The 27,415-nt window shown below is 49.4% G+C and overlaps 1 protein-coding gene across 1 annotated transcript in view; it reads right to left on the bottom strand.

The window, feature by feature from the left end:
- The window catches only part of TRPM8 (transient receptor potential cation channel subfamily M member 8), a 73,919-nt gene that overhangs the window by 20,313 nt on the left and 26,191 nt on the right, over positions 1-27,415 (bottom strand). The window contains exons 10-20 of the mRNA XM_045794212.2: positions 26,400-26,518; positions 21,720-22,010; positions 20,087-20,182; positions 19,145-19,274; positions 17,452-17,597; positions 14,856-14,968; positions 14,237-14,453; positions 8,099-8,190; positions 6,813-6,954; positions 5,573-5,744; positions 4,249-4,426 (exon numbers count right to left, since the gene is read on the bottom strand). Of these exons, the coding sequence (XP_045650168.1) occupies positions 4,249-4,426; positions 5,573-5,744; positions 6,813-6,954; positions 8,099-8,190; positions 14,237-14,453; positions 14,856-14,968; positions 17,452-17,597; positions 19,145-19,274; positions 20,087-20,182; positions 21,720-22,010; positions 26,400-26,518 (1,696 nt within the window). The remainder of the gene's footprint in view (positions 1-4,248; positions 4,427-5,572; positions 5,745-6,812; positions 6,955-8,098; positions 8,191-14,236; positions 14,454-14,855; positions 14,969-17,451; positions 17,598-19,144; positions 19,275-20,086; positions 20,183-21,719; positions 22,011-26,399; positions 26,519-27,415) is intronic.

Genomic DNA, 27,415 nt, shown 5'->3' with positions numbered 1-27,415 from the left:
GCCCATCAACTCCTTAACGGCAGAGACTTAACCTCTCTCTGCCTCCAACTCCTCATTTGTAAAATGATAAGAAAGCCACAGCTACACAAAAATGATCGATAATTGAGTGAGGTAACCCATGACGGGCACTTGGACGGCCGGGCCCAGAGGAGTCTCGGTAAACATGGGCTCTTGTTAAGACCACATTATCTACTCTTTTCTTTTTTCCACCCATTTCGAGAGCCCTCCTTAGCCGGGTGAAGGGGCACCAAACCTTTCGTTGGTACCGGGTGATTATTTCCTTTTTTTCTATTTTTCTGCGTGTTCATAATGAACACATATTTTTCCTAAGGTTCAAAGATATTTGGGTCACAGAAACTAATCTCAATCAGGGCATGTTTGACCAGTCCTCTTTGGAAGAAACGCATAGGGCGGATTTATCTCCAGGACACGGTGCCCGCAAGCATCACAGCTGTGTGTCGAGATGACCCAGAATCATCTACTGACTTCAAGTTCACTTCATGCTCTGATAAGCCACACAGGGCCTGGGATCGATAACTTTAATGCGGAATAATCACAGAGGTTTACATCCATTACCTCTCCCGTTGAATACCATCTGGAGAGCACTCCAACATTGCTTTAAAATTCCCAAGTGCACATTTACGCTACAGTTCCTAAGGTTACCACTGTGGATGGCTACGCTTTTACATGAAGATTTGCATGTGGTGCCAGACAGGGCTCGCAGCCCGGGGCCGTGGGCTTGCAAAGCCCAGAACAACGGCCACCAACCACCCTCCGAAACAGCGTTCCGATGATTTAACCCAAGGATGGTAAGGGAGGGGCTCCAGCTGCTCACAAGTTCCCAGGACAGACATTAATGAAGAAAAGACCCCCCGGGTGAACCCAGGACTATTCTAGAAGCCCCCCCCCCAGGGAAGGGATGCCCCCAAGTTGTCACACCTAAGCACTGAATAGGGTGACAGTAAGGTACCCCACCATGGCTGGGGTCTCCTGAGGAAGAGAACTGCATCCAGCCTTGAATGGACACCGCTAAGCCGTGTGGCCAGAGCCGTGGACGTGGAGCTGCCCGGCATCCACGTCCTCAACATGAAAATGACCGGCTGGGTTCCAGTCCCTCCTCGCTCCAAGTTCTATCAGTCCACGATTGTAATGCAGATAATGGATTACCATGTGGCGTGGTCCTCGGGAAGGGCTTTTGCGAACCTCTCACAACACGCAGACTCAGGACAGCTCTAAGGAGCCCTCTCCTCGCCGCCTCTCTGAGATTTACCAGATTAGTGTAGCTCGCCTGTCTGGCACGGGGAGCTGTCGGCCCTTTAGTTTAATTTCTGTGGAAACTGTCTCCGTGGTCAGATGTCACAGGGCCCAGCCAGTGTTCGATGTAAAGGTCGTGAGGATGCGTCATCACTGTAAAATGGGAGCCCACACCATCCCATTTCCTCTCTGCCCTAGCTTCCCCTGTGAGACCTGCCCTCCCTTCCTGCTCTTACGCGGACATATGATCACCCAGCCTCTGCCACCCGTCTCGGCAGCCCAGACTGGGACACTGTCTAGCTTCCTGACTCCTGAGTCCCTCCCCGGCCACAGGATCTCCGTGGCCCAGGCACCTGCCACGGAACAGACATTGTACATCTATGTGATGACGCCCTTGCTGGTCTGTTATTCACCACTGGTGCTTCTCAGGGAGTGTAAGACACAGAGGCCACCTCCTGAGCAATAACCGACTGATGAACTAAACCCGGAAAAGCCCTGTTCTCTTCATCCATCCAACTCACAAGGTGCCAGGTGCTGAGACTGCCCCAATCGCCATCCCCTAGAACTTAACATCCAGAAGGAGAGAAGGTTGTCGCTGCACAGGGGGTGCAAGGAGTCTCTACCCAAAGTGGGGGGGGGGGCATCAGGGACCACTTGGCCAAAGGATGATGCGTAGCTCCTTAGAAGGCAGCGGGACTGGGGCGAGAGACCGTCAAGATGGACAGGTAGTCCCGGCAGAGGGCCCAGCACTCACAGAGTGTCGGATCTGACAGATCACCCTGTTTCGGGACAGATACCTGGGTACCTCTCAGGGACAGACAGTGAAAGGCCTGGGTGTGTTCAAAAGCCAGGTCACGGATGGCCTTGGGAAAAAGCTGAAGAGCCTGAAATTTACCCTGAAAGCTATGGGGAAATACTGAAATCCTTCCAGAATTTTAAGTAGAGCAGTGACATTTTAGAAACATGACAGTGTAGAGGCTGGATGGGGGGAGGGCTTCTTTGTACACCAAAGACCAGAAGGCCACTCACTGCTCAGCCTGATAGGGGGGTGACATCCCCAGAGGCACGTGCTCCCACCCAGCCCTGGGCAAGGGAGGCCACTGACCCTCGTGCACAATCCTTGTGTCTCTCAGGAGCCCAGCACTCTATGTGACAACTGTCTTTTTCTTATTTTTCTTCTAAATTCTGAAGGCAATATACGATCACTGTAACAAGTGCAATACATATTCAATTCTTTTCATTTCTTATTTTTTACTGGAAGGAAATGAGATTATAACATATAAATATTTTTATAAAGTATTTTTATATATTTTATAAAAATATAAAAATTAGTCTGCAATTTGTTTCTTATATTTAACAAAATATCATTCTTTCAAGTCAGTAAATAGAGGTCTAGCTTCTGTAAGACCTGCGCAAAACTCGGTCATCTATAACAAGCTTTATTTGACCCCATCAACAGGCACCAAACAATGACCCAACAAGCATCCTTGTATATATGTCTTTAGGATAGAATCTCAGATGCGAGAGAGTTGGGTCAAAGATTTGTGTGTTTTTTTCTCCTGATAACTCTTTTCATATCACTTTCCACAGACTTAGAAGCAATTCACGTTGCTGGCAGTAATGCCCATTTCCCAGCCTCATCCCCAACACAAACAGCTTTTTAAAATTTCTCTTCATCTGATGGGTCTTAGACCAGCATCTTGTCGCCTTCATCGGGCCCTTCCCATCAACAAGATGGCGCCCCTTATCGTGTGATTTTCTGCCATTTGAATTTTCCTTCTGCGAACGGCACTGTCTCCACCAATTTCCTATTGGGTCCTCTTTCTGCTACGAATCTGCAGAAGCTCTTTCTACATTAGGAATCAAAAGTCTTTGGCCACCGCACATTCCTGCCATTCCATCACTTATCACCTTCACCTTCAACCCTTGCTTTACGAAATCAAAAGTCTTACCTTGTCTTTCCTAGTTTCTGGGTTTCTGATTTTGACTGAGTGTTTCTCTTCCACCCCAAGGTTTAACAACGATATTTCATTGCTAAGTTGTCTGTCTGTGCTGGGATCACGTATTCAAAATAGGTACCTACCTTAAAGCAACAACATACTATGGTTCTCTCACTTTAACTATCCCCAGAACCCCCGGAACCCCTGGAACCTTCCAAAGAAGGATGAAGGGAAACGAAAATCATGACTTCTCAAAGTAGTGAGGAGAATCACCAAAGGCAATAAACGTTTCCTAGAGTCACCGTCGTCCTCTCCCTCTCCCTCATTAGACATGAGCCCCAATGGAAAGTCACTGTTATGACTCTGCTCTTGTGATCTGTATTTAAACTGAAAAATTTCGGGTGCCTGAGTGGCTCAGTCGGTGAAGCGTCTGCCTTCGGCTCAGGTCATGATCTCAGGGTCCTGGGATGGAGTCCCACGTTGGGCTCCCTGCTCAGCAGGGAGCCTGCTTCCTCTCCACCCTCTGCCCCTTCCCTCTGCTCATGCTTTCTCTCTCTCTCACCAACTCTAGTTTGCTCTCAAATAAACGAATAAAATCCTTAAAAAATTTCACTAAAAAAAACTGAAAAATGTCACAGCAGCAACTAACTAGAGGCTGAGTCCTTTAAACCCCAGAATCCACGCCACCGAGTCCCCAGGAAACAAGGAGGCTGGGGAGGAGCCACGCCACGCTGCATCAGCACCACACCCACGTCGTGGCGCTCAGGGAGACGACTGGATGCCTGCCAGACACACGGGGGCTGAACACACTGGCGGGTGTCACAGGTACCTGGCTGTGATGTCATATAAACCTACAGCACAGCTAACCGGGACATACCTTATTTTTAACATAGTCCCTTTAAGACCGCAGCCCCTGCAGACCACCCGCCCCCAAGCTCTCACACAAGCTGCTAAGGGCGGACCTTCATGGCCTCGCTCCTGGCTCCTGCGGCCCCGCCTGGCGCACGGCCTGTCACACCGCGATCACCCGAGACACGCGTGACAGGGCACGTACCCAAACATGGCCACGAGCAGGTTGACCAGCAGGATGTTGGTGGAGAGCATGTAGATGCATACGAGGGGGATGGTGATCCACTCGGGGAACCGAGGCAGGTTGTGCTCGTCCAGCTCCACACACAGTGGCTTGGACTCATTCCCAGTGAAGGTGCAGTGGGCGAAGTCGTACGTGGTGCCTGAGGACGGAGAAACCAAAAGGCAAAGCGAGGACCCTCTGGAGGGGGGAGAACTACAGCACCGTGGGGTGGGGGCAGGGGGCGCCAGACAATGATGATGTAGTGAGGACGGTGGGAAGGGGGGGGATGGTAACAAGTGGTCGGGTTTCACCGTCGTTGAGGAGATAAAATCAACCAAATGGGCTGAGGAATTGGAGACGAGGGATGAAATCAGAGGAGATGTCAAGGACGGGATCCGCACCTCTGCGTGAGCAGTAGCGCCAGACCCTAGAATGGGGGCCTTGAAGAACGTCCACGTCCCCACAGAGGACTAAAGCCACCGGGCTGCAGGGCTGTCCCAAGGATGACATGCGCTCCCTTAGGTAAAATGGTGAGTACGTGTGCAGAAGGGAAATAATGTTAACGAGGTGCCTTCCCAGCAGCGCTCGGGAAAAGAGCTAAGGTCTTGGGAGAGGCTGCGGCTGAAGAGGCCAGGACAGCCTGAGGCTACAGGGGTAATGGAGAAAACACCAGGGAGCTGAGAAATGCGACCAGTAGGGCAGGGGGAACATCGGGATCATCGTGTCCCGGCAGGACAGAACACGACAAGCTCAGGCTATTGTCAGCATCATAAAGATGCCTTAGACGGCTCATTCAAGATGCACGCTGGTCTGCACATGCCCCGCACTTTCCTCAAGCAAGCCGGGCGTGTGCACATTAATGCCATCTGGGCCACCGCCATCCTGCCTCTAAAACAGGCCCGGCACGGGCTAAGGCCAGAAGTTGAAATGTCAGGTTCCTGAGCAAAATTTTCAATATTGCTCTTTTGGAAATAAATGGGCACCCAGTTATTTAAGAGAGCACAACTCACAACCGCCATTTCTACACTAGTGAGTTTCGTTTCTGTCAATTGCCACATCGCTGTTGAAAACATAAGAAACGCTATTTTCAAGAAGATTCATAATCGCAGACTAACACTGTTGGACACATCGGCAAGGCGGACCTAAAAATCCCGCTCAGACACAAAGAAAGGGTTGAGAGGGTCAGCGTTCACTCCCTGGTATTGGCCCAACTCCTGCTGTGGGTCAGAGCGGGGAGCCCTGGGGGCTGGTTCTAGAAGCAACCGCCAACTCCCAGATGTCCCCTCCCAGGCCAGGTCAGGCTCACCATCCACGTCGCTGGGCACTTGGCCGAACATGGCCAGGTAGGGCTCGTAGATAACCGAGCGGAATATCCACCTCCAGCGATGCTCATTTTGCCTGAGGATCCCTTGCCTGGCCACGCCGAAGGCCACCATCCACACCGCAAAAAGGAACAGGAAGAAGAACACGTCGATCAGCTGTCAGGGGGACAAGAGAAGGGAGTCAGGTCTGTGCCGGGGTGGCTCGTCTGCTCATTTGACCACAGGGAAGGGCGGAGGTTCTAGTCACCCAGTGTTCTCCCTAATTTTAAGAATAGCCATGGCCACCTTGGGGTCTTGGGACATCTATCTTCTGGAATTAAAACTGATGCATTTTTGCTTGTAGGTCTCCAAACCAGCTCGGCAACAGAAACTTTCTGGATGAGGGACCAGCTTGAGAGCAGAAGAGGGACCCAACTCGGAGTATCTGTCCTTCTCTCCGTCTCATCACGTTCACATTCCTGAAATCCCTCCATTGGGTCCTCAGTACTTTTTTTTTTTTTTAAAGAAAATAAAAACTATCTTTATGAGACAAGAATGCACAGTTTCATTTTTTTTAATTTTTGCACACACAGCATGACTTCATGGTGACTTGATACCTCAGATATGCTTTGAATTAAAACCACAAACTCAAAAGAACCCCAGTGTTGGAAAGCAACCTCCAGATGAGCTAATTCAAACGCCCATCTGATTTAAAGACAGAAGCACGGGAGGTTTGGGTCATCTGGAAAACAAGCTTAGGAAACCAACATCGTCAGTGTGTAATTATCTTTCCCTTAGACGTCCCTATGAAAGAGGGCTGGTAGCGTTTGTCCAACATCTCTACTACGTGGCTGTAGAACTGAAGCCCTAATCCGCTGCACACCGCCAGACAAACATACTAACCTCCATGGTCCACATCTGTAAAATGGGTATAAACATCCCTATCCTGCCTATGCTCTTACTGAGCTGTGACTCAGTTTGGCTCGTGACTCAAATGAAAGCGCCTGGTAAAGAGGAAAATCGGAATAGATACCTTTCTTCGCAATGCGCTTAACTAACCTCTTGCTCCTACTAGTCATCTTCTGTTAAATTTTAAGCTGGGAGAGGCCCCTGATGAGAAACACATCAAGGAAAGCAAACCTTACCAACTGTGACATGTCTACGGGCAAAACCCATCTACCGACCACGGAAGAAACTCTGGGTCTAGCAAGCAGAATGGCAACCACAAATATTCTCCATGCTTACCATCCTCTGCAACATTATAATCTTGGGTCCCAAATTTCTGCTTACGGTGAAAATGTGGATCAGCCTTAGAGTGAATATAATGTAATCCAGGCAAAAGATGACTCGTCCGGAATACAAAGAGGTTTTATTAGAAGGGTGGAGCCTATGGAAGGAAGGGGAGAACGTGTGAGATATTGACAAAACAGTTCAAAATTTTGTTTTTTATTAAAAAAAAAAAGCAAATACAAAGAAAGAGAGTCAGGGCCCTGGGACTGAGTGGAAACAGGCCAAGGACACCACCTGTCAGTCACTGGTCTTCTGCTCCCATGGCCTCCAGGAAAGCAATGACATTGCATAAGACAGAGTTTCAGAAGTTCCTGCCCTGGAATCCTTCATCACCCAACACTACTACTTCAGGAACCCAGTCACGTTATCGCTAACGCCCTGGTCCCCGTGGCCCCTGCAATAATCCCAATCTCCATCCCTGCCCAACCACCTGGGAAAGGGCTCTGCCAGGCTTCCCCTAGGGAGACCTCCCTCACTCACACCAGATCATTTGATTAGCTGACCCCCCAGTAAAGTGTTCATTGAAAACCATATACGCCTTCTACCTGGAATTCTCTAGAAATCATGGGGTTCAAATGCTGAACCCAAGCAGAAAGGAAAATCATTGGAGGGGGAAACTGAGTTTTTACTCACTTCCAATTGCAGAGTGAGCACGGGTAGGTGTAAGTATGAAGAGTCAGGCTTCTCTGCCAGGGGACGCCATGCACGCAGCTCAAGTATGACCACGAGCTTTACCTTGAAGCTGCCTGGGGAAGGTGGGCCTGGGGGGAGGCGCGCATGGGAAGTGTAAGCCACAGTCTGGGCGTGCCTCAATTTCTCTACCACGTGGAGTACACATTGCTTTTCAACAGTGATTCTAGATTGGTTTTTCTCCTCCTATACTCTGGCTCTGGGAGGATAGGTTCCATAGCCAGCATCCAAGCAGAAGTGCATTTTCAAAGATAATATGGTTCTCCTGGATTTCTAATCATCTCCTGCAAATTCTGTCCGTGCCAAGAGAAACACTGTGAAGAACTTCTCAGGCAGAGATCACCAGGAGGGGGAAGAGAGGAGATGTAACTGGCCAACCAAGCTGTGTCTTGAAGAGGACGAGACAATGGCGTTTGCAACAATTTCAAAATGGGGGCAAAGAGAAAACAGGCTCATCTTGGGCTTGAAATATCAAAGATCTCTTCTTCACCCCTCCACCCAAGAAAATCCAAAAACACCTGAAACTGGGAAAGGTGGTGAGACCTACTTACCGAAACACAATGCCTGCTATGAAGTAAAAAAGCCCAAGCGTGTCCATGACATTCCACAGGTCAGTGAAATAATTCACCCCATTCATGTACCACTGCAGCACAGAAAGGGACAGAGAGAGAACATCAGCAGCTGGGAAACACCGACTGCTTCCAGGTTTGTTTTTTTTAAATGCTCACACATTTTTGTCCCAGATCCTTTTTGAGCCAACAGCATGCCCTACCACATGCCCCATGATATTCCAGGGGAATCGGAAAGTAGGTTGCATGCTCGCTGTTCCATTCTGCGTGTGTTGCTGACAAAGTCAGAAGAGGGACTCGTGCATCCTTACTGTTCTTTAGAGATGAACCCACAGACAGTGGGCCCAACCTGTATGGGCAAATGTGGAATACCCAGGCCACCCAGTGCAGTGGTATAAGCTGTGCACTGCACAACTCTGGAGGGTATTATCCATACTGTCGTCATCACAGATTTATAAATACTTTCATACTTTATCGTAAATCCTTTACCATTAATACTTTTTGGCACATGGCAATAAAACATCATGATAAAAGGATTTTTAAAAAATTTGCACACAGGTGTTCTATGTGGCACCTGTGAGGGCAGATGTGTTCGCAGAAATGACTGACTCGAGAACAGTGTGCCTCAGTGATCCTTTCATCACTTGTGCATATCGGCTTGATTTCTCGGGAAAAAGCATGTCAGGAGGTAAACAGAAAGAATGATCCAGTAGAAAGCCACATCTGGACAGCCTCGGTGAGCTGTCTGCTGGGCCTGGGGGCTTCCCGGGGGGACCTCAGACCCTCTCATTCGTCCATCCATTTCAAACACATTGACTGAGAGCCCACAGGATTCCAAACACCTCTGCTGGCTCCCGGCACACAGGACATCAGATCAGGTGTGACACGAATTTTCAAGGAAGCTACTGGCCCCGGGGCAAAGGCAGTCATTAGACATCCTTAAAATGAAACGTGGTCAGGCCTGGAGGGGAGGTGGGACAGGGCCCAAGCGAGCTCAGGTTAGGAAACCAGCGGACTGCCTTTTGGGAGGCAGGGAACCAAAGCCAGGGAAGCGTCGTCAACTCAAACCTTTTGATTTCCCTAAATGAACTTAACCACTCTGGTCCGTCGGATACTCAGATATCGCGTTTCCTATTCTGTCCCCGGAAACAAGGCATGGGGGCAAAAGCTAAGGAACTTGCCTGAGGCAGACGGCCAGCAAGTGGCAGCCTCAGGGGTTCTGGGTCTCAGAGAGTTTCATCTTGTCAACATCACACTGCTTCACTGCATCCCGCAGACATCCTACAACTTTAGACTGGGAAGGGATTCAAGACACATCATCCGTTTCTCAAGAAGTATGTCCTTTTCTTCATTTATAAATGCAAACAGCAGCTTTGGTGGAGGAGGGTGGGGAGGGCCTTATGCAATCAAGCACCAAGGAAATAAAATCTCCCAGCCCCAAGGTAACCATGCTCCTCTGGGGGATGGCTGAACGGGTGGGTCGGGAAACGGAGTCTGCATCCCTCACCATCCCTTAGGGTGGTCCCAGTCTCACGGATTACCCACCAAGAACCATCTGCAAAATGAGAGGGGGTGGACAGGCCCTACCTGCCACCTATTCCCCCTCTAAAACCCTGGTCTGGGAGGCAGATACGTACAGGACAAGCAGCAGCCCCAGCCCCACTCAGCCTCTCCGAATCCTGGCCTGAGCAATGGGAAAAACCTTAAATAGATTGATTCTGGGGCTTGGAGGCACCCCTGCAGTGAGAAAGCATTTTTTTTTTTTAATGAATAGAGGCCTCTTTTCTGAATGGAATGACAGAGGTGGGCTATATTCATAAAATGCCAGAACCACATTTCACCGCATCTTTCAGGATTTGGGGATTCAATGAGCCTTAAGACTGAACAGCGCTTTTCACGAAGGGATGGTGGAACTCGTCTCCTGTTACATAAACATCCACGATTTGATTACTGGACATTTGTACTTATGGACTGTGCTGCTTGAAAATTTCAACCTTGTATATTATATCTGCCCCAGGGAAGGAGACGTAAGGAAAGTACGCTTTGTGATACCCAGACACCACCTAAAACAGGTAACATCCTGCTCAGTTCTCTTTCTCTCCTAACAAGTGTGAACTAGGTTCATTAAGACAGCCCCAGGTCAGCAGAGGCGGTTCCCGGAGGAAACAAACAGGATTCCAGCCGCAGGAGCCTGCAGCCAGAAGAGAAACAGCGACCCCGAGCGTCGGATTCCTTGCAGGAGGAGAATCTTGGAGGCCATGTCCCGCAGTCCGGCTCACAGACTGCAGGATCAGCTCTCCCGCAGCAGCGCTGGACTTGAATCCCTGCTTCCACCCCTCAGCCCAAGGTGCTCCTGTCTCATGGCCTTAGTACACAGGATTGCTGCATTAAACCAGTCCGTCCAAAAGCGATGTTTAAAAGGAAAGAGAAGAAACATTTGCCCAAAGCTAACGCCCGCGTTATCACCCTCCCCATCACATATCACCCGTTATAAACGTAGACAGAATAGGGGGACTCAGCCAGAACCTGTGGGCGTCACCTCCTCCCAGCAGGCCCCTGGAATGACTGGGACGTGCATTACCTTACCCAGGTACCTCTGCAGCCCACTTCCCTCCCCGAGGGGCCTGCCCACCTGCCCACCGTTCCCTCTACTCAGTGTTCCTGCTCTGGGCAGCACTTCACACTGCTCCTGGGCAGCACTTCACACGGGCCCTGGGCAACACTTCACACTGTTCCGGGCAGCACTTGACACTGGCCCTGGGCAGCACTTCACACTGCTCCTGGGCAGCACTTCACACTGGCCCTGGGCCGCACTTCACACTGCTCCTGGGCAGCACTTCACACTGTTCCGGGCAGCACTTCACACTGCTCCTGGGCAGGGTCCTTCTCCAAGCAACATGCACTTGTCCTGAATCTCCTTTGAGTAAATGACTTACTAGTTAAATGCACATAACACATTGTATGGAGATGTTTGTGACCTAAGGTCTTCAAATTTCACATTTCAAATCCTGTAGGCCAAACCCCCAGTAAACGTACAACTCATTGTGCAATGCTGTTCTCTCCTTGGAAGCTCCCAGAAATGACCCTGCCAATCCTCTTTAACTGGCAGAAAGCTCAATGAGGACAGAGATATTTGTGTGTTTGGTTCATTGCTGTATCCCCAGTGTCTAGAATAGAGCCTGGCACCTAGTAGGTGCTCATTAAATAATTAAAAGGCAGAATGCATGAAGAGTTTGGCATACGCCAAGACGTGTCTCCCTACGTCGTCCCTCCATGCCAAGCCCTGTCCTCTAAAGCAACCCAGAATAAGTCCTGTCTCCAAGCCTCATGACTTCTTTCGATGCCTGAAGGAACCAAACCATGTCTGGACTTTCACAGCAGCTTCTGTGCCTTAGCACGGTGAGGGAGACACGGTCAGGTCCAAGACTCATGGAGAAATAACAGGGAGCATGAATGAGGAGTGGGAAAAGCAAGAAAAGAACTTTTTACTTTTTACCAGCCATTGCAAGAGGCAGCCCCCCATGGCACCTCTGCTCCAAAGGGAACCTCCGAGCCCCTGCACGCCGGGCTTCCCGCATCTGCCTCGCTCTGGCCTCGCGAGCCACCACTGTGGCTCCCTGCGCGCTCCCAGTCACAGCACAGCTCTGGAAGTGAATTAGGAAGACCCTGGCTCGTCAGCTCATTTCTTAAAAAACATACACACACCTGCCAGAAATACGTCAACGGCATCCCGTGTGCTGGCCCCGAAGGGTCAAATATGAATCAGAAACAAACATCTGCACTGGGCCGTTTCCATGCCGCCCTCTGCTGGGCAAGAGCGGCGTGTGCGTGAGCAGCTGGAGAAGCGCCCAGGGACCACGCCACGGAGCTGCTGCCGGACGAGACCCACGAGGCTGCCACATGAGGCGTCGGGGTTGCCTGCTCCTCGCAGTCACCTCTCGCAGTAGGGAGATGCCCGTTTAGAGAGGAGGAACCGAAAGATCAAAGAAATTAAGTAAATTCTTACCATACTGTCTATGTGCAATTTCTGCTGCTTTTTGTGCCCATCCCCATTCCCTCTTTTTCTCTCTCTCTCTCTCCCATGACTCCCCCCCCCCCCAGGCTATGACTTCACTGTTACGTGATCCTATTCAGTGACTGCATTTAAGGTGTCGGGCTGGTCACCTGATGTGAAGAAACCAGAACCGTCGAGTGTGCTGCTCTAGTCTCTACAACCCTGTGCCTCTCCTGGCACCTGCACTGTTCCCCGGAATGCGCACCAAAGCCCACAGAATCTCCGGGTTCATGTGTGTGACTCAAACCACCTGCAGGGCCTCCTGGGGGGCCACTCCAGCTCCACCTGCCTCCACAGGCCCACCAAGGCTCTGGAAGCAGCCTCACTACAGGATGGACATGGCAGCTGGAAGAATCCCCCTCCGCGGTCCACGGAGGACAGAGCTCCACCGGCTCCCGAGCGGCAAAGCCTTCCAACCTCACCGTTTACCCCCTTCCTCTGCAAAAGCCGCACTGGGAATGCCGCCTTTCTCTCTTTAGTGTGCCTGTGAAGCGCCGTGGACCACACCTGGGAGTGGAGGACGAGGAGGAAGGCAGGAGCCCGGAACCCAGCCGCACCGGGTTAGGAGAAGGAACTCGCCTGACCTCGTGCAGAGCCCGCTCCTCTGACGGTGTTCGGGAGACTCCCAGGAAAAAGGGTGCTGTTCCCTTACTTCCTCACGTTGGCCTGGGCCCATTCCTGCTTTAAATGTTGAATCTCCTTCCATCTTTGCTTCTCTCCAGCATGATATCCCCCCCCCCGCCCCAGTGGCTGACCCACAAGTCAAAGGAGAACCAGCAGAGGATGATAGCTGGGAGAAAGAGCCCATAGGGAAAGGTTATGGGGTGAACTGCACCCCCAAAATTCATACACTCAAGTCCCAAGCCCCATGGGCTGTGACCTCATGGCCAGTACACGGTGGGGTTCCTCAAGAGGCCGACGTGAATTCACAGAGTCCTCCGCACATCAACAAGGCCCTGTCCCGGGGGAGAGTTGCTGGTAGACGGAAAGCCTGTATCGGCCCACGCTCAGCTCTGACTTGCGTCATTTGTCTTGTTCTTTCTCCGTCTCTACCCCATCTCTAACCCCATCTGCACCTAGTCGGCAGGGGAAGGCAGATGCAGGGCCCTCGTAGCAGGTGTCCTCCCAGCCTTCCTGCCCACAGCACACACTGATAACCGAGCCAGACACTCTCCTGCTGAGCACAGAAAAAGTCAGAATCACCTCAATCCAGGGCCCCTGGAAGCCACAAAATAAGTCTATCAGACTTGGCAGGGTAGCTGAAAGGGGTGTAGGAGTCCTACACTAGGCAGCGATTCCGTGAGGTCAAGAACAGCATTCTGTGCCCCTCCAAATCTCTCATCGCTCCGGCCATCATATCATGGAAACATCAGCATACTTATCGAATGGGTATGATGTTGGGTTGGGGCGTGGGAGGGACAACAGAAGTGACAGTGACAGCAGAGCTCAAATAATCACTAAGTCTGAAAAGATTTTCTGGGATGACTTTTCACAGTGGTTTCAGGACAGCATTCTCCTTCACCATCAACATTCACCCATCTAACAAGGACTAACCGAGCACCTGCTATGTGCCAGGCCTGGGCTAAAGTTTTGAGTTCAATGGCGAGGAGAGGATGCCAAAAAACACGGATCCCGAAGAAACTGCAGAAAAGCACCATGAATAATTCACGCGCACTCCCTGAAACCCGCAGGGACTTACATGACTTTCCAACACTGTCACTCTACACGGGGCATTAAGATGCTCTTAGCTTGAAAGTCCCCCCCAGCTCCCCTGCCTCCCCTGGTGACGGTAATGGCAGGAGAGGGTTTACAGTCCAAGGTCAATCTTCTCTTTGAACACATTCCCAATCCTGAGTAATTCATTTCCATCAATTAGCATTAATCAGCAAGGAGCGAGCTTGGTGCTAAGAAACCTCGCTGGAGTGTTAAGATGTTGAAAATGCATCATTTACTTTAGAAAAATCATGACTTTGGAGCTTCAGAAGCAACTTCTGCTCCTCGTCGGCTCCAGGAAGATGCCACCTGCTGAGGACAGGACGAGGTGCCTTACGAGGGGCCCGTCCTACCTGCCTCACTTCATCGCAGAACAGGACAAAGACCAGGGCGTAGAGGACCAGCTCGGGGGAGTGTGGCACCGAGTGAAAATCCATGAGCAGCACGTAGGCAAAGAGCAGGAGGAAGGCGATGTAGAAGACCACGTTCCAGGCGAAGACCACGAAGGGGGAGGTGAAGAAGGCCACGTAGTACCACAGGACCCTCTTGTGCTTGTCGATGGGCTTCTTCCTGGACCGACAGGTGAGAGGACTGTCATCGCCCTGCCGAGCATCGCCTCCTGCAGGGGCTGCTGCCCTCCACCCGAACCCAGATGAACCCAGACCCACGGCCGGGGGCAGGGGAGCCAGCACTGCCTTCTAAGACCCACCCAGCCAAGGCTCAGCCCCTGGCTTTCCAGGATCAACAAATCCGAATTCTGCCCTGGATAGTGAAGACATCCCTCCACCATTACCTATTTGAAATCAAACCCAAGAGAAGCCAGAGAAGATCCCCAGCCCTACTGTGCAGGCATCCTGTGAACGTCATAAATTCCAGGCTTTATAACCCTTTACATAAGAGCGTGTGCACGCGCGTGCGCGCACACACACACACACACATTCACACACACAATCACGTGTCTCGGTTTCGTACCTGAAGGATACAAAGCCACAGCCGACCAAGGGGATCATGAATAAACACAGGATAATCTTCCAGTTCTTGGTGTCTCGGGAAATCTCTCCATACCATTGCTTGGAAAGAAAATTCTACAGGGAGACAAAGACAAAGGACACGGGTCCTCATTAATGCAACGAAACGCAGGACGGTATGCAACCGCTTTTCCCAGCCCCTGCACCCCCGCAAAATAAATAACTCTCCAAACTAAGGTCCTCTCCTTTGATATGAGTCACCTGCACTCTAAGGGGCTATGATAAAACCGTTCGCAAGTCTGTTTGACCTTCAGTCCCTTCCTAACTTGGGCTCTGTGAACTTTAAAATAGAGGTTGTATGAGTCTAAATTCCCTAAAGCTATGAATTTTAACCACCTCTAATTCTTCTTATGTAAGTTTAAACAAGCGTCCTTCTGGCTCCTTCAGCCTCCATGATTGCAAATTTACACACCCGTCCAGCACTATTTGCAGGACCCCCAGGGTTCATTGCTGGAGGCAGACAGGCGACAGGAACGGGGCGACGGCTGGCATCTCAACATCACTGGAGCTGAAATGCATGAAAAAGCTCTTCCCAGACTACCAAGCCCTGAGAGGTGGAACAGGGGCCTCCCACAAAGGTGGGAATTAGAAAACTCAGGTTGCGTCTGAGACCTGCATGTCATGGCAACACAAACGGGCGAGCTTAGACCGGTTCACACCAAAGGAACCCAAAGCTCTCAAAAACTCCCTGTTAGTAGAAGAGGACTGGCATGGACGCACTGGCTGGGAGAGCTAGGGCCCGCGTGCCCCGCCAGACCTTCCCTCTCGCAGAAGCCACTTCTTCCAGGGAGCCTGCCAGGCTCTGCCTAGGCGACCGTGGCCAGGCACGTGTTTGGCCCAGGAGGGGCAGCCCTAACAAAGGACAAACTGCACTTGTGGGTCAATGCCAGCTTGCTTGCCACACCAGGGACGGTTCCATGCGGTCCTCGGAAGTCTCCATGGGGTTGAGCCCTGCTGAGCACGGTGGCGACCTGCTTCTCAGCACACCCATGTCTGCTTTCTTCCCTTGCCCCTCTCCCTGTCCCCATCACCCACTTGCACTTCCCAGGCTCACCTCCAGAACAAACTACTTGCATTTAAATCCTTGCTTTGGGGCCTGCTTCTCGGGGAGCCGAAGACAGGTAACATCCAGCCTTCCTCACTCTTATATTCCTGACAAGGTGATGAGCACTCGAGCGGCATCACTAGCCCCCCCCTCCCCACAAAGTCATAGAAGGTTCTCCCCTAGCTCATGTTCCACGGCCGCCAGCAACCTCTGACCGCAGGCAGCGACCTGCACACAGGAAGCCAGCCCCCTGGTCCTATGTGTCTAGCAGTGAGATTTCCCATGAGTATTAATGAATTGGCATCTGGCTGAAACCCTTGGGACCAGTAAGCTTGGATAAGATCGAGAGTCAGCCTCCCCCAGGCCCAAGCTCTGGGGCACCAGCAAGATGGGGCTTGGAGCCAAAGGAGCCATGAGCAGAGTGTGGCCCACCCTGGCCTCCAGCTCAGCCCCCGGGCAACCCTGACCCCCTTGCCAGCCCTCCAACACGCTATGGCGCCGAGGCATACAACAATAACAAGTCTTTCTTTGCGTGTTCCTTGTCATCGATGACTGTTGTCATTTACTCTAGCTTAGCTGCAGCAGCAAATGGATTTTTTTCACAAACACCTTGCTAATTTTGCTAATTACTGGCTACATAGTGGAAAAGTAATGGAAAGTCCACAAAACGGACAATCAACATGGAATCAAATCTCAGTTCTACTACTTCATAGCAGGGCAACCTGAAGAATGTTCCAGAACCTCTCTGAATAGCTGAGTTCTTATCAGTAAAATGAGATGACGTCCACCTCCGCACATTGTGAAGATAAAACACAATCGTGCACATTATGTGTGTGACAGATAGGTGTCCGTTTGCCCACATCTTCCTAACCCCCGCTTCACACCCAGACCCCTCCAGCTGCGATTATGGGCGGCAAAATCTCCCCTCTGCAAGCTGAGACACCAAGCGCAAACCGCCATTAGTTTAACTCAGTGCAGGAAACCTCTGGGCTGGCTCTACCCATTTCGTGCTGGTTCCTCGACTGCCATTACTACCCATAATAATAACTATAACAGCATGCCCTGAAGTCGAGGGCTGGCACCTGTCCCATCCTATCCCCCCAAACCCCCACAGTAACCCTTCCTTTACAGACGAGGGAACTGAGGCTCAGAGAGCTTGTGTGCCTTGGCCCATCACCACACACATAACTGGGGGTACAATGGATTGAGACCCGGGCATGAGATCCAGAGACCCAGCCCTTAATTACAGTGCTGTGCTGTGTGCTTTGTGGAAACTCCAAGAATATTCTTTCTCCTATACCGGCTCTTGAAGCAGGGTCTCTACCTATGCCTATCTGCTGCCATCTCCTGGAACATCTCTCAATTTCCCCTGCTACGCCTTTTATATCAGAGGTGAAGGCTGGCTTTTAATACTATCTTGTTTAGCACCACCAACAGCATCTGATGGAAAAGGCCCATTTCTGGACGTGACGTTTGGTGACGGCACGCCCTGTACCTGGACCCCCGGCTGGGCGATGAAGTGCTGGTCCGTCGCCTCCACCGCCAGTTCCAGGCAGTTGCTTCCGCCCCAGGCTTCACACGAGTAGACCAACAGCTGCTCGGCCAGGTCCTCATCGCTGCTGTAGCACTCCGTGAACAGCTCTGCAGGGACATCATCGCCAGAGGCGGGGCTGCCAGGTACACAGAACTGGCCTGCCCCGCCCCCCACAACCGAGCCCTGGCTTCGTGAAAAGCCTGCTTTCTAAAGCCGGCGCCTGTAATCCTTCGCTGAACAAAGGGGCCCCTGAGGCGCACCACGCCCAACGCAGCTCTTGACGGCAGCAGGTGTCAATAAATGCCCACCGAATTGAGCTGCATGGAACACCGGAGCCCCCCTCTTTGGTGGGGCTCAGCACTGGGGAGGGATGCAGACCCTCTGCTTCGTCTACCAGAGCAGCTCCACCTCCCTTCCTTTACATTCTCTGTGTTCTTGGTGAGGGCTCTTTGCCTGATGAGCCACCACGCAAACCAACCCACCGACCGACCAATAAACAAGCGTAAGAAACACTGACCTATTGCATTAAAGGTGTGCTTACATTTTGAGACCTAATGCTAGAAATGGGAGTATAAATCCTCATGGGAAATTTTTTAAAAGTCAAAATACTGGGATCCACGTTCTGAAATTAATCAGAAATGAACAAAATACCTTTGAAATGTTAATATATTAAAAGAAACGATTGGACCCCCTTTTGCCAACGCAGAGAAGCCAAACGCACGAGCATTTTTTTCATTACATAAGACAAAAGACAAAGGTGCGTGCATTTTGCAATGTGCCCCATTGCAAACGGAAGACTTCCAAGGGAAAAAGGAAAAACTGAGCAGGCCCAAACTCTCTGTCGTCGGGAAGCAATTGCTCTGAGTTTCTCACACTCCTGTATGGTCCAGACCTTCTGAGCAAACAACACTGACAAGCTTTGTTCAAGGATGACTGAACAGCAAACAGAAGACAGACATTCCAGAAAGGTAATACTTAGCAATGCCTCTCCCCCATTCCATTCCAGGTAATAAGCAATCACGCCCTGGAAGGAAGCATGGGCAGGTCACCTGCAGCCCAGGAAAATCCCCTAGTCTCCTAAACTTGGAGGGAGCTGCAGGGCAGGCAACAGCATCTCTCAGTCATGTCACTCCAGGAGAATGAAGGCATGGGGAACCACCCCAAGATGCTGCCCTGGCTGCTGCCTGGGCCATTAGTAGTAAACCATCTGTGTCCCTGACCCAGGGGGATGGGGTCTTCTCTATGTGAAATGGACAGGCTAACTTGATAACTTGCAAGTCAGGTGAAAGTATCAGATCTGTAACAGTTTCTAGTCAGCATCCAAAAACACTCCTCCCCTGCCCTGCCCCCAGACTGTGGCGCTGAGTTTCTTAGACCTAGCCTGCCCGTGGCGCTGGCGGTTGTGAGATAAGACACCCACGTTATCCTGCGTCCATTCTTGGAAACATCAGCAAGTGGCAGGGCCAAGGGGCCTCTGGCTTCCACCACAGCATGCACACCCCTGACCATGTGGTCTGCAGCCCCTAAATCAGCCCAGAGAGGGGAGCCTAGACATGCCGCTGACCTCTACCACCTGTCCTGTGAGTGCCACAGGTGCATGCGTGCCTCCTGCCCCATGGGCGTCCACCGGGGTGGCCCATTCCTGGAGACTCACCAACTGCACGGGTCTCGTACTCATTTGCCAGCTCCTCGGACTCCCCTGCAGCATTGATGTCATTCTTCACCTTGGCCAGAGTCTTTAGAAGCTTGCTGGCTCCCAGGGCCGCCAGAGTGCAGCCCCTGGTCTTTTAGAGGGATGGATAATGTTAGTTAATTCATAATCCCTTGAAGTGGTCAAGTCAACATTAATGTCAGATAAAGACAAACTCATGGCAAAAGCAGGAAGTGGTGAAATTTGAACTGTTCATAATGAGTCAGAGTAAAATTTGCAATGTCCACAAAACAGTCTTGACCCTGAAGATACAGTCTTGAACATGCAATTAGCATATAAAAAGAAAATATCAAGATAAATGCCACGAGAAACTGACAGCATGAGGCCTGACCGCCCAGCACCACACTGGAGCAGCTCAGAGAGGGGAAGAGTGGAGGAGGACACGGGACAGCCGATGATGTAATTAGTAAGACTGTGCGTATGAACTCTATACTCGGTATCCAACTTTATGTCCTAATAACGGAGAAGGTAGCTTCTCCACAGCTGAACATAAACCATTATGTGCTAAATCACAGGGAAAATCTCAGTAAGTTCCCCAAAGCAGAATTTATTCAAGCCCTACTTCCTACCTCTAATGCAATAAAGCTAGAAATTATTTTTTTAATTAAACTTAAAAACTGCATCCACTTGGAAAACAATCCTACACCTACACACACCTGAGAAGCAAGTGTCTACGGGGTTGCCCACCAAGCACAGTCACCTTCCAGGGACCTTCCCTCCCATGCACCTCCATGGACATGGAAACAGAGGCACAACCATAGTCACTTGACATAAGACATTCCATTTTATTGATGATGTCTAGATTAGGCATGTGCGTTCTAAGGTTAGAACAACCACAACAAAGCGTGCATTTGGGGTAAATGTGGCACGGGCCTAGACATTTACCTGCTCCCAAATGACCTTGGAGAGTTCCTTCTTGTTCTGCAGAATGGCCCAGATGAAGAGTGCTTGCAGCGGGTGCCGAGTGATTGGAGACACATCCTGGGACGAATTAGAGTGTGAGGTCAGCATGCAAATGGAATATCCCTTTAGTAGAGGCACTGGCATAAGAATGAAAGCAGGTACCCGGATGCCCCCCCATGTGTGGCGGGCTCTGTGGGTTAGTATATGAAGCCGTTCCAACAGCACGGTGATGTGATTTTCACCAGTGCAACTCACCAGGTAGGACAATTTGACACAAAATCTCTTACCTATCATAAAAGAGGATGTATGACTAGACAGAAAGGCACAAAGGGTAGAAACATATGCTGACAGCAATTTAAAAAACTAAACAACTTCTGGCAGGCTGAAGAATTCCTCTCGTCGCATAAATCGGTTTCTCATCTGGAAAAGTCTCTCCAACTAAATTCTAACTTTCCTACAGTTTAAGTTCAATTATTATAATGTAAAACCTTGCTTCTTTCTTCGGAGCATTGTTCATACTTTCAATCCCTAATACATTCGCCAGCTCCTATCAGAATTCCCTATCTTCCAACGGAAACTTTTCAGATCGAATACAACTAAACATCTCTATTCCTTTTAAACTTCCCTATGGGTTTTACCAGGATCCAAAATGCGTCAGGCAGAATTATGGATACTGCAAAGGGTTTTAGCATCAAACAGAAGCTTTCTAAGCAGCTCCAGTTCCTTCAAACACCTAGCTCATTTGGATTTTTGCAATGCACACACACACCTGTATTAAAATCCTAGAATTAGAGACAATGACCTTGTTTGAGTTGTTGCAGAAGCAACCAAGAATTTAGGACAAGTAGTCAACTTGAGACACGATCCCAGCAAAGCCCATAGGATAGTGAGGAAGTAAGTTTGGGAAAGAAGGAACCAATGAAAAGGTGTGTTATCAAGAAGTCGTCACTGTAGGTAACTAGAGATGACTACCACTAGGGAATCCTGGGAGCCAGTGTAGAATACATGCCTCAGAATTAGCTCCTCCAAGTGGGGAGGGAGCTGGGGTATTTATACACCAGCTGCTGGCAGTCATGGGGCTCCAACCAGAGCAAACCTTCAGCAAAGAGCTGCAGGTGCAAGCAGTTGGAAACTGGGCCTGCCTGTGGCTGAAACAAGAAAGCCTGAGAGAATTCAGGTGGTACCGTCACACCAGCCTCCCAGATGGGAACCTGGGTTCTCGCTTTGGAAATGTTCACTGCCCCTTTTCTCTACAAAGGAAAACTTGGCAGTCCTTTACATGGGCAACTGATCATACCCAAAAGGCTGAGACATGAACAGAGAGCCATTCGTTTGTCCCTCTTCCTTGTTAGATGTGTTCAGAAAGTGTGTATGCCACACCGAGCTTTGCAATCAAGAAAAACTGCGACAATAATTTGAAGTATAGCACAGAGCTTAGAGCAAGATACCAGCCAACTCACCAAGTAGACTCATTATCTTAAGTAAAGGCAGTAGCAAAAATTAACAATGCCAATATGCTAGCTACTTTATGGCAATAAGGGAAGAAGTGGGAAAGATGGAGGTCGAGATATTTTTGTGGGAAGACTCAAAAGCAGACAACTGCCCCGGTACATACGTGAAATTCTACGTCTATGTCGTCCCTGCTATTTCTGTCTTCCTTCCGGAAGCCTCTCCGGAAGTTAGCCACCAGCTTCCAGACAAATGTGAGGAGGGCGTCATTATAGGAATTCTTGGCAATCTGAAGGTTCCGGTAGACAAGGGTGCTGAAGTGGTTGGAGAAGAGTTCAGTGAGGACGTCATTGGTGAGAAACTTCCGCAGGTTCAACCCATTCTCCAGAAAGAGGCGGACGAACTTGGGTCTGTCCTTTATGAGAGCCGTAAACATGACTTCTTGAAGGTCAGCAGACTGCAGAGAAAGCAGAGAGGGGACTCAGACCCCACAGCCAACAAAGGAAACACAAAGTGTTCTCTTTCTCAATCGTATCGCAGTTCCAGTCACAAGGTAAGATTACCTTCAACTTCTCTTTTAATACTGTTCTGGGAATAAATTTTATCTTTTCACTCTAACACAGCGTTGGATCGTAGTTGAAACAGACCCGGAAGTGGTAAGGCGGAATGTTGTTGTGTTTTGTTTTGTTTTGTTGATTACATTATGTTAGTCACCATACAGTACTTCATTAGTTTTTGATGTAGTGTTCCACGATTCATTGTTTGCGTATAACACCCAGTGGTCCATGTAATATGTGCCCTCCTTAATACCCATCACCGGCCTATCCCAATCCCCCACCCTGCTCCCCTTTGAAGCCCTCAGTTTGATTCCCGGAGTCCATAGTCTCTCATGGTTCTTCTCTCCCTCTGATTTCCACCCCCCTTCGTTTTTCCCTCCCTCTCCTAACATCATCCATGCTATTCCTTACGTTCCACATGTAAGTGATAATTGTCTTTCTCTGCTTGACTTACTTCACTAGCATAATCCCCTCCAGTTCCATCCATGTCAATGCAAATGGTGGGTATTCATTCTTTCTGATGGCTGAGTAATATTCCATTGTCTATATGGACCACATCTTCTTTATCCATTCATCTGTTGAAGGGCATCTAGGCTCCTTCCATAGTTTGGCTATTGTAAACATTGCTGCTATGAACATTGGGGTGCATGTGCCCCTTCTTTCCCTTACATCTGTATCTTTGGGGTAAATACCCAGTGGCTCAATTGCTGGGTCATAGGGTAGCTCTATTTTTAACTTTCTGAGGAAACTCCATTCTGTTTTCCAAGTGGCTGTACCAACTGGCATTCCCACCAACAGTGTAAGAGAGTTCCCCTTTCTCCACATCCTCGCCAATATTTGTTGTTTCCTGCCTTGTTTGGAGTGAGCCAGATGTGGGCTTGGAGGTGACCTGGCCTCTTGCTATTGCAGAGGAGAGAGAATTACGTGGGGAGAACGTCGGTCAGGAATTTATCCCAGCACCCGGCATGTAAGAAGTACCCAGGGGCAGTGCGGCTCACGCCATCTCTCTGACGTCTAGAGTAGACACTGACTGTGAACAGACTCCTCTTTGCTCTGCACCTTGGGAGCTGCCCTTCCAGCCACTCACCACCAGGCGAAGGGTTGGTCATACTGCATCGTGGTAAGTCACTGGGACACGTGACAATTAGACCTGGGTATTATTTATCTTTACCTCCACTTTCCGGGCTCCCTGATAAACCTATCCCATAGGAGCTTATTGAGAATCTTATTAAAGATGATTAGTGTTTACCTCAAACACAAACCAGCGGGCAACAGGCCACACCAGCTTCCAGATCTATTCCACTCATCCGCCAGAATATTCCTCACAGTTCAGTTCAGTTGCCAACATTACCATTTAGAAGGTTCATAAAAATCCCCACATTCTCAGCATTAAAATCCGGATTTAGAAGGGAAAACCAGAAACTCTGACAACACAGAGAACTATCAGCTGGAGCCAAGGGGCAGCTGCTTCCAGGACCTGGAGTCTCTAGTCCCCAAAGTCCCCCCCACACACACACACACACTCCTCATTACTGTCCGCACAGCCCACTCCACTCGCGATGCTTGCCTGACCTGTGGTTTCGGTGAAAATCCTCTACGAAGGGCAACATTCACTGTTTCTGTCTCTGTCTCATGATGGACTCCTGGGGATCATACATTGCTTAGAGAGGGAACTGCCAAGTGTCCCTTAAGTCCGCACACTGTGGCTCTAGGTGGGATAGGAAAGGGAAGGGGTGGCTGCCCTGGGGCAGCAGGAGGCAGCTGCAACCTTTTCCCCTGTCCTCAAGCCATGTGTCCCTTTGCCCAGCATTTCCCATATACTTCTAGATCATTTGCGTTTGCCTTGGTCACACACATGTTAGGGCAGTGGTCCCCAAACTTCAATCAGAGTCACCTGGACGGCTTATTAAAACACAGAGACTATCTTAGAACCTCTGCTTTAGCAAGTTACAGTAAGGTCTGACAATTCGTGTTGCTCACAAGTTCCCAGTTATGCCCCTGCTGCCGCCGGTCTGGGGACCACATCGTGAGAACCACTGGCATACGGGGAAAGAGAAAACTTTGCAGTCAGACACATCTTTGTTTCCAAATCCTGGTTCTACCATTACCCAGCTGTGTGACCTAGAACAAGACCGTGTCTCCGAGCCTCAGTTTGCCCTTCCACACAACAGGTGCTTGCCGGGGTGAAGTGAGCTAATACGGGTCAAGATCTTTTCAGAGATTTGAGGTCAGAGCAGGCCTTCAAAGAAATATCAGTAACTCTTGATCCAGGGGTACCCATGGAGCCCTGGATTATTAACCGGCAGAATGAGATCATCCCTGCTATGGGTCGGTGTGGGGGGCAAGGAAACCAACACCACGAAACTGCTTTGTGCACCATAAAAGCTTACACAAATACTACCATTATTCCAAAGGCTTTAACTTATTGTTCAACAAACACCTATATAGTGTTTAATATGCGCCGATGTTCCAAGCGCTTCAGAAACATGATCTGATTTAATCATGATAACAATCCAATGAGGTAGGTACTGTTCTGATTCTATGATCGTCACCTCCACTGTCAGATGACGGGTCGTGTGCGGGCACATGTTAAACAACCACATCTCCGAGAGAAAATAATAAGCCCTGATTTCTGGTACCTGCCAATTTCTGTGGTGCAAATGCTCCCACTGTGCCCAGTTTTCAGTGTGACCTCACCCACTGTAGACTTGGGAACAGACGTGGAGGAGCGCCCCACTCTCCGGTGTTTCCAGCATGAAGATACAACAGATATAAACAGCTTCCAGAGCACACGTAATAGCAAATGTAGTGAAGTAATTAGAAAGGGATGAGTTTTGATTATTTATTGCCTTTGTTGTTAATTAAAAATTTTAATTCTGATTTATATGATTTAATTTGTATTTAACAACAGACTCGCAAAATCTCCGAGCCCTTAGCAGTCAGCTCGGCAAGCCAGCGTGACCTGACTCCAACACTCCGTCTATGGGGAAATTGAGGCACAGAGAGGTTAAGTGACTTGCAGAGGCTAAGTCACGCAGATGGGCGGGCTCCAGGGTCCGTTCTCTTAGCCATTTTGTCCTCCACCCTGAACTACCTTTAACAGAGTTAATACAATTAAATGTACCATTCAATATATGCCTAAGTTTATGTTTATTTGCACCATCTGACCTTACTTAAATAGAACATCTCACACACAGGGATTAATTTACGAATCAGTTAACTCACTCTACTTACAATTCTACCTTCCTCAACTTACTAAAGCCCTGAAGCGTGCCAGAGGGTTCATTCTACTGCAAAGACCAAACACAAGATAATGTTTGCTAAGGGAACGAATAATTTAAAAATCCATAAGCCATTCCTTTTTTTGCATTACATTAGTAAAATTGATAGCGTATTAATATAAACCAAGTCTTCATCGGATTCTGTGACAATGGGCCTAGAAGTGTTTGCTGAACCTGACTCTGCAGGGTGGGATACACGAACCTTCCGATCTCCACGTATGCTAGATTCTCACGGCCCGCTAATGACTTAGATTGATCCAGAAGAGCAGAAAACAAAGCAGCACACGGGCTGGCAGATCCCAGGGTGACGGGCTGTAATTGTTCCTCCTGAAGAGAGTTCCTACGGCTGATTTAACTTGAGCTGAACACGAGAGGACGCTGCTAAAAAAACGCAGTCCTATATACCTCGGATCAAGTTAAAGCGAAAAGAATCAGTCTACTGGGGGAAAAAATAGTTTTTATCAGACATCCAACTTCCTCATTGGAGGTGCTTCCTTGGCCGAGAGTCCAGAGTCCCCAGCTCTAAGGCATTCCTTGCGTGTCTTCAGTCAAGTTCCTCCTCCTGCGTTTCACTGCTGACGACCCTCTTACCACAGCTTGGCTGGGCAGGTGGGCAGGGGGCAAAGTGAGCACCGCTGTCTTGATCTTCAGTCGAGCTACTCCTGACAAACCCCCTCCACCCCCTTGTGCATATTGTCCCCATACATCCCCCATCCACTCCCAGGAGGGGGTCTGCACCTCGGCACCCAGATGGAAGCGCCTCTCGTGTTGGGGCTGTGAACGTTGGATGGCATTAGGGGATTGATATTTTCTTACATGAGCGCTTCTGTTTTTATTATCTCTCGACTACAAACATCCTAAGTCCATGATCATTTTATACATACTACAGATGAGGAAAGTGAAGGTTGGCACCAGGGGAGACCGTCCTCGGCAACATCCGGTATTGAAGACCTCGCGAGAAGTGAGCCCGACCCCACCCTGGACTAACCCGGAAGAGCTTCGTTTTACCTCCCATCGGCGGTCGTTGGTGAAGATCTCGTCATTGGCGAGGTCCAGCTGGTTCCATTCCAGCAGAAGCTTCAGCTGCCCGTTCCAGTTATCCTTATCTTGTTCATTGGTGCTAAAGGCTGTAGGAGGACGGGGGAAAACATCAACTCACCAGAAAAAAGAGAGTCGGAGTCATCCCACAGCCAATTATCCGAGCCATTTATAAAGCAGATTCTAAGCACGTTCTCTTCAAATCAGACACTCCGAACTGTCATTTCACCCATTCTTACACGTATTCTTTATTTTACTCACTCTTGTCTATATTCTGCAAGTCCTAAAGCATATAATGAGGATCAATTCAAACCATAATTATATCTTTCCATTTCATATCCTAACGGTGTAATTATGCTCTATTGATATTTTCCATAGATTCAGATTCCATGAATGTTACATGTTAAGGACCGTATCTGATTTATACCCTATCTAAATCTACGGAATAATGAGCCATCTTACAACAATGTTCTAATGTCTTTCCCAGAGCAAATAGATTCTGTATCTATGTATCTCTACAAATATAATCCCATTTTAATAAATACACTTACAACCAGATTTCTGGCAAACACAATAATAATGTTAATCAATAGTCAATGCTTAAATCGCACTTCCTAGGCACCTTACCCTACTCTGCATACCTTACAGATACTAAGCAGGTGGCCCAACTCTACGTGGTCTTAGCCACAGATCGATTTACTTCAGGTAACATCCACTTTGATGCAGTTCTAAGACAGCAACGATCACAGATGAGAATTTTAAAACAGGTTCATTCATAAGCTTCAGGGGACTTCTAAATTCCTGAAACTGAATGCCAAATTATTTATGCATGTGAAGTGCGTGTGCCTGTGTGCACATACACGTGAAACCCTAGGACAAAGGCCCAAAGCTTTTACCACCTCCTGAGACTCAGATGAAAATTTTAAACCACTGTTACAGACAGCGCTCTGGAGAGTGCTGGGATCGTATTTGGCCAGTATCTTAAT

The sequence above is a fragment of the Ursus americanus genome, chromosome 1 (genome assembly GCF_024610735.1).
Source record: "Ursus americanus isolate L20-20 chromosome 1, mUrsAme1.1.p, whole genome shotgun sequence".
Taxonomy (NCBI): domain Eukaryota; kingdom Metazoa; phylum Chordata; class Mammalia; order Carnivora; family Ursidae; genus Ursus; species Ursus americanus.
This window is presented reverse-complemented; position numbering and strand designations above follow the sequence as displayed.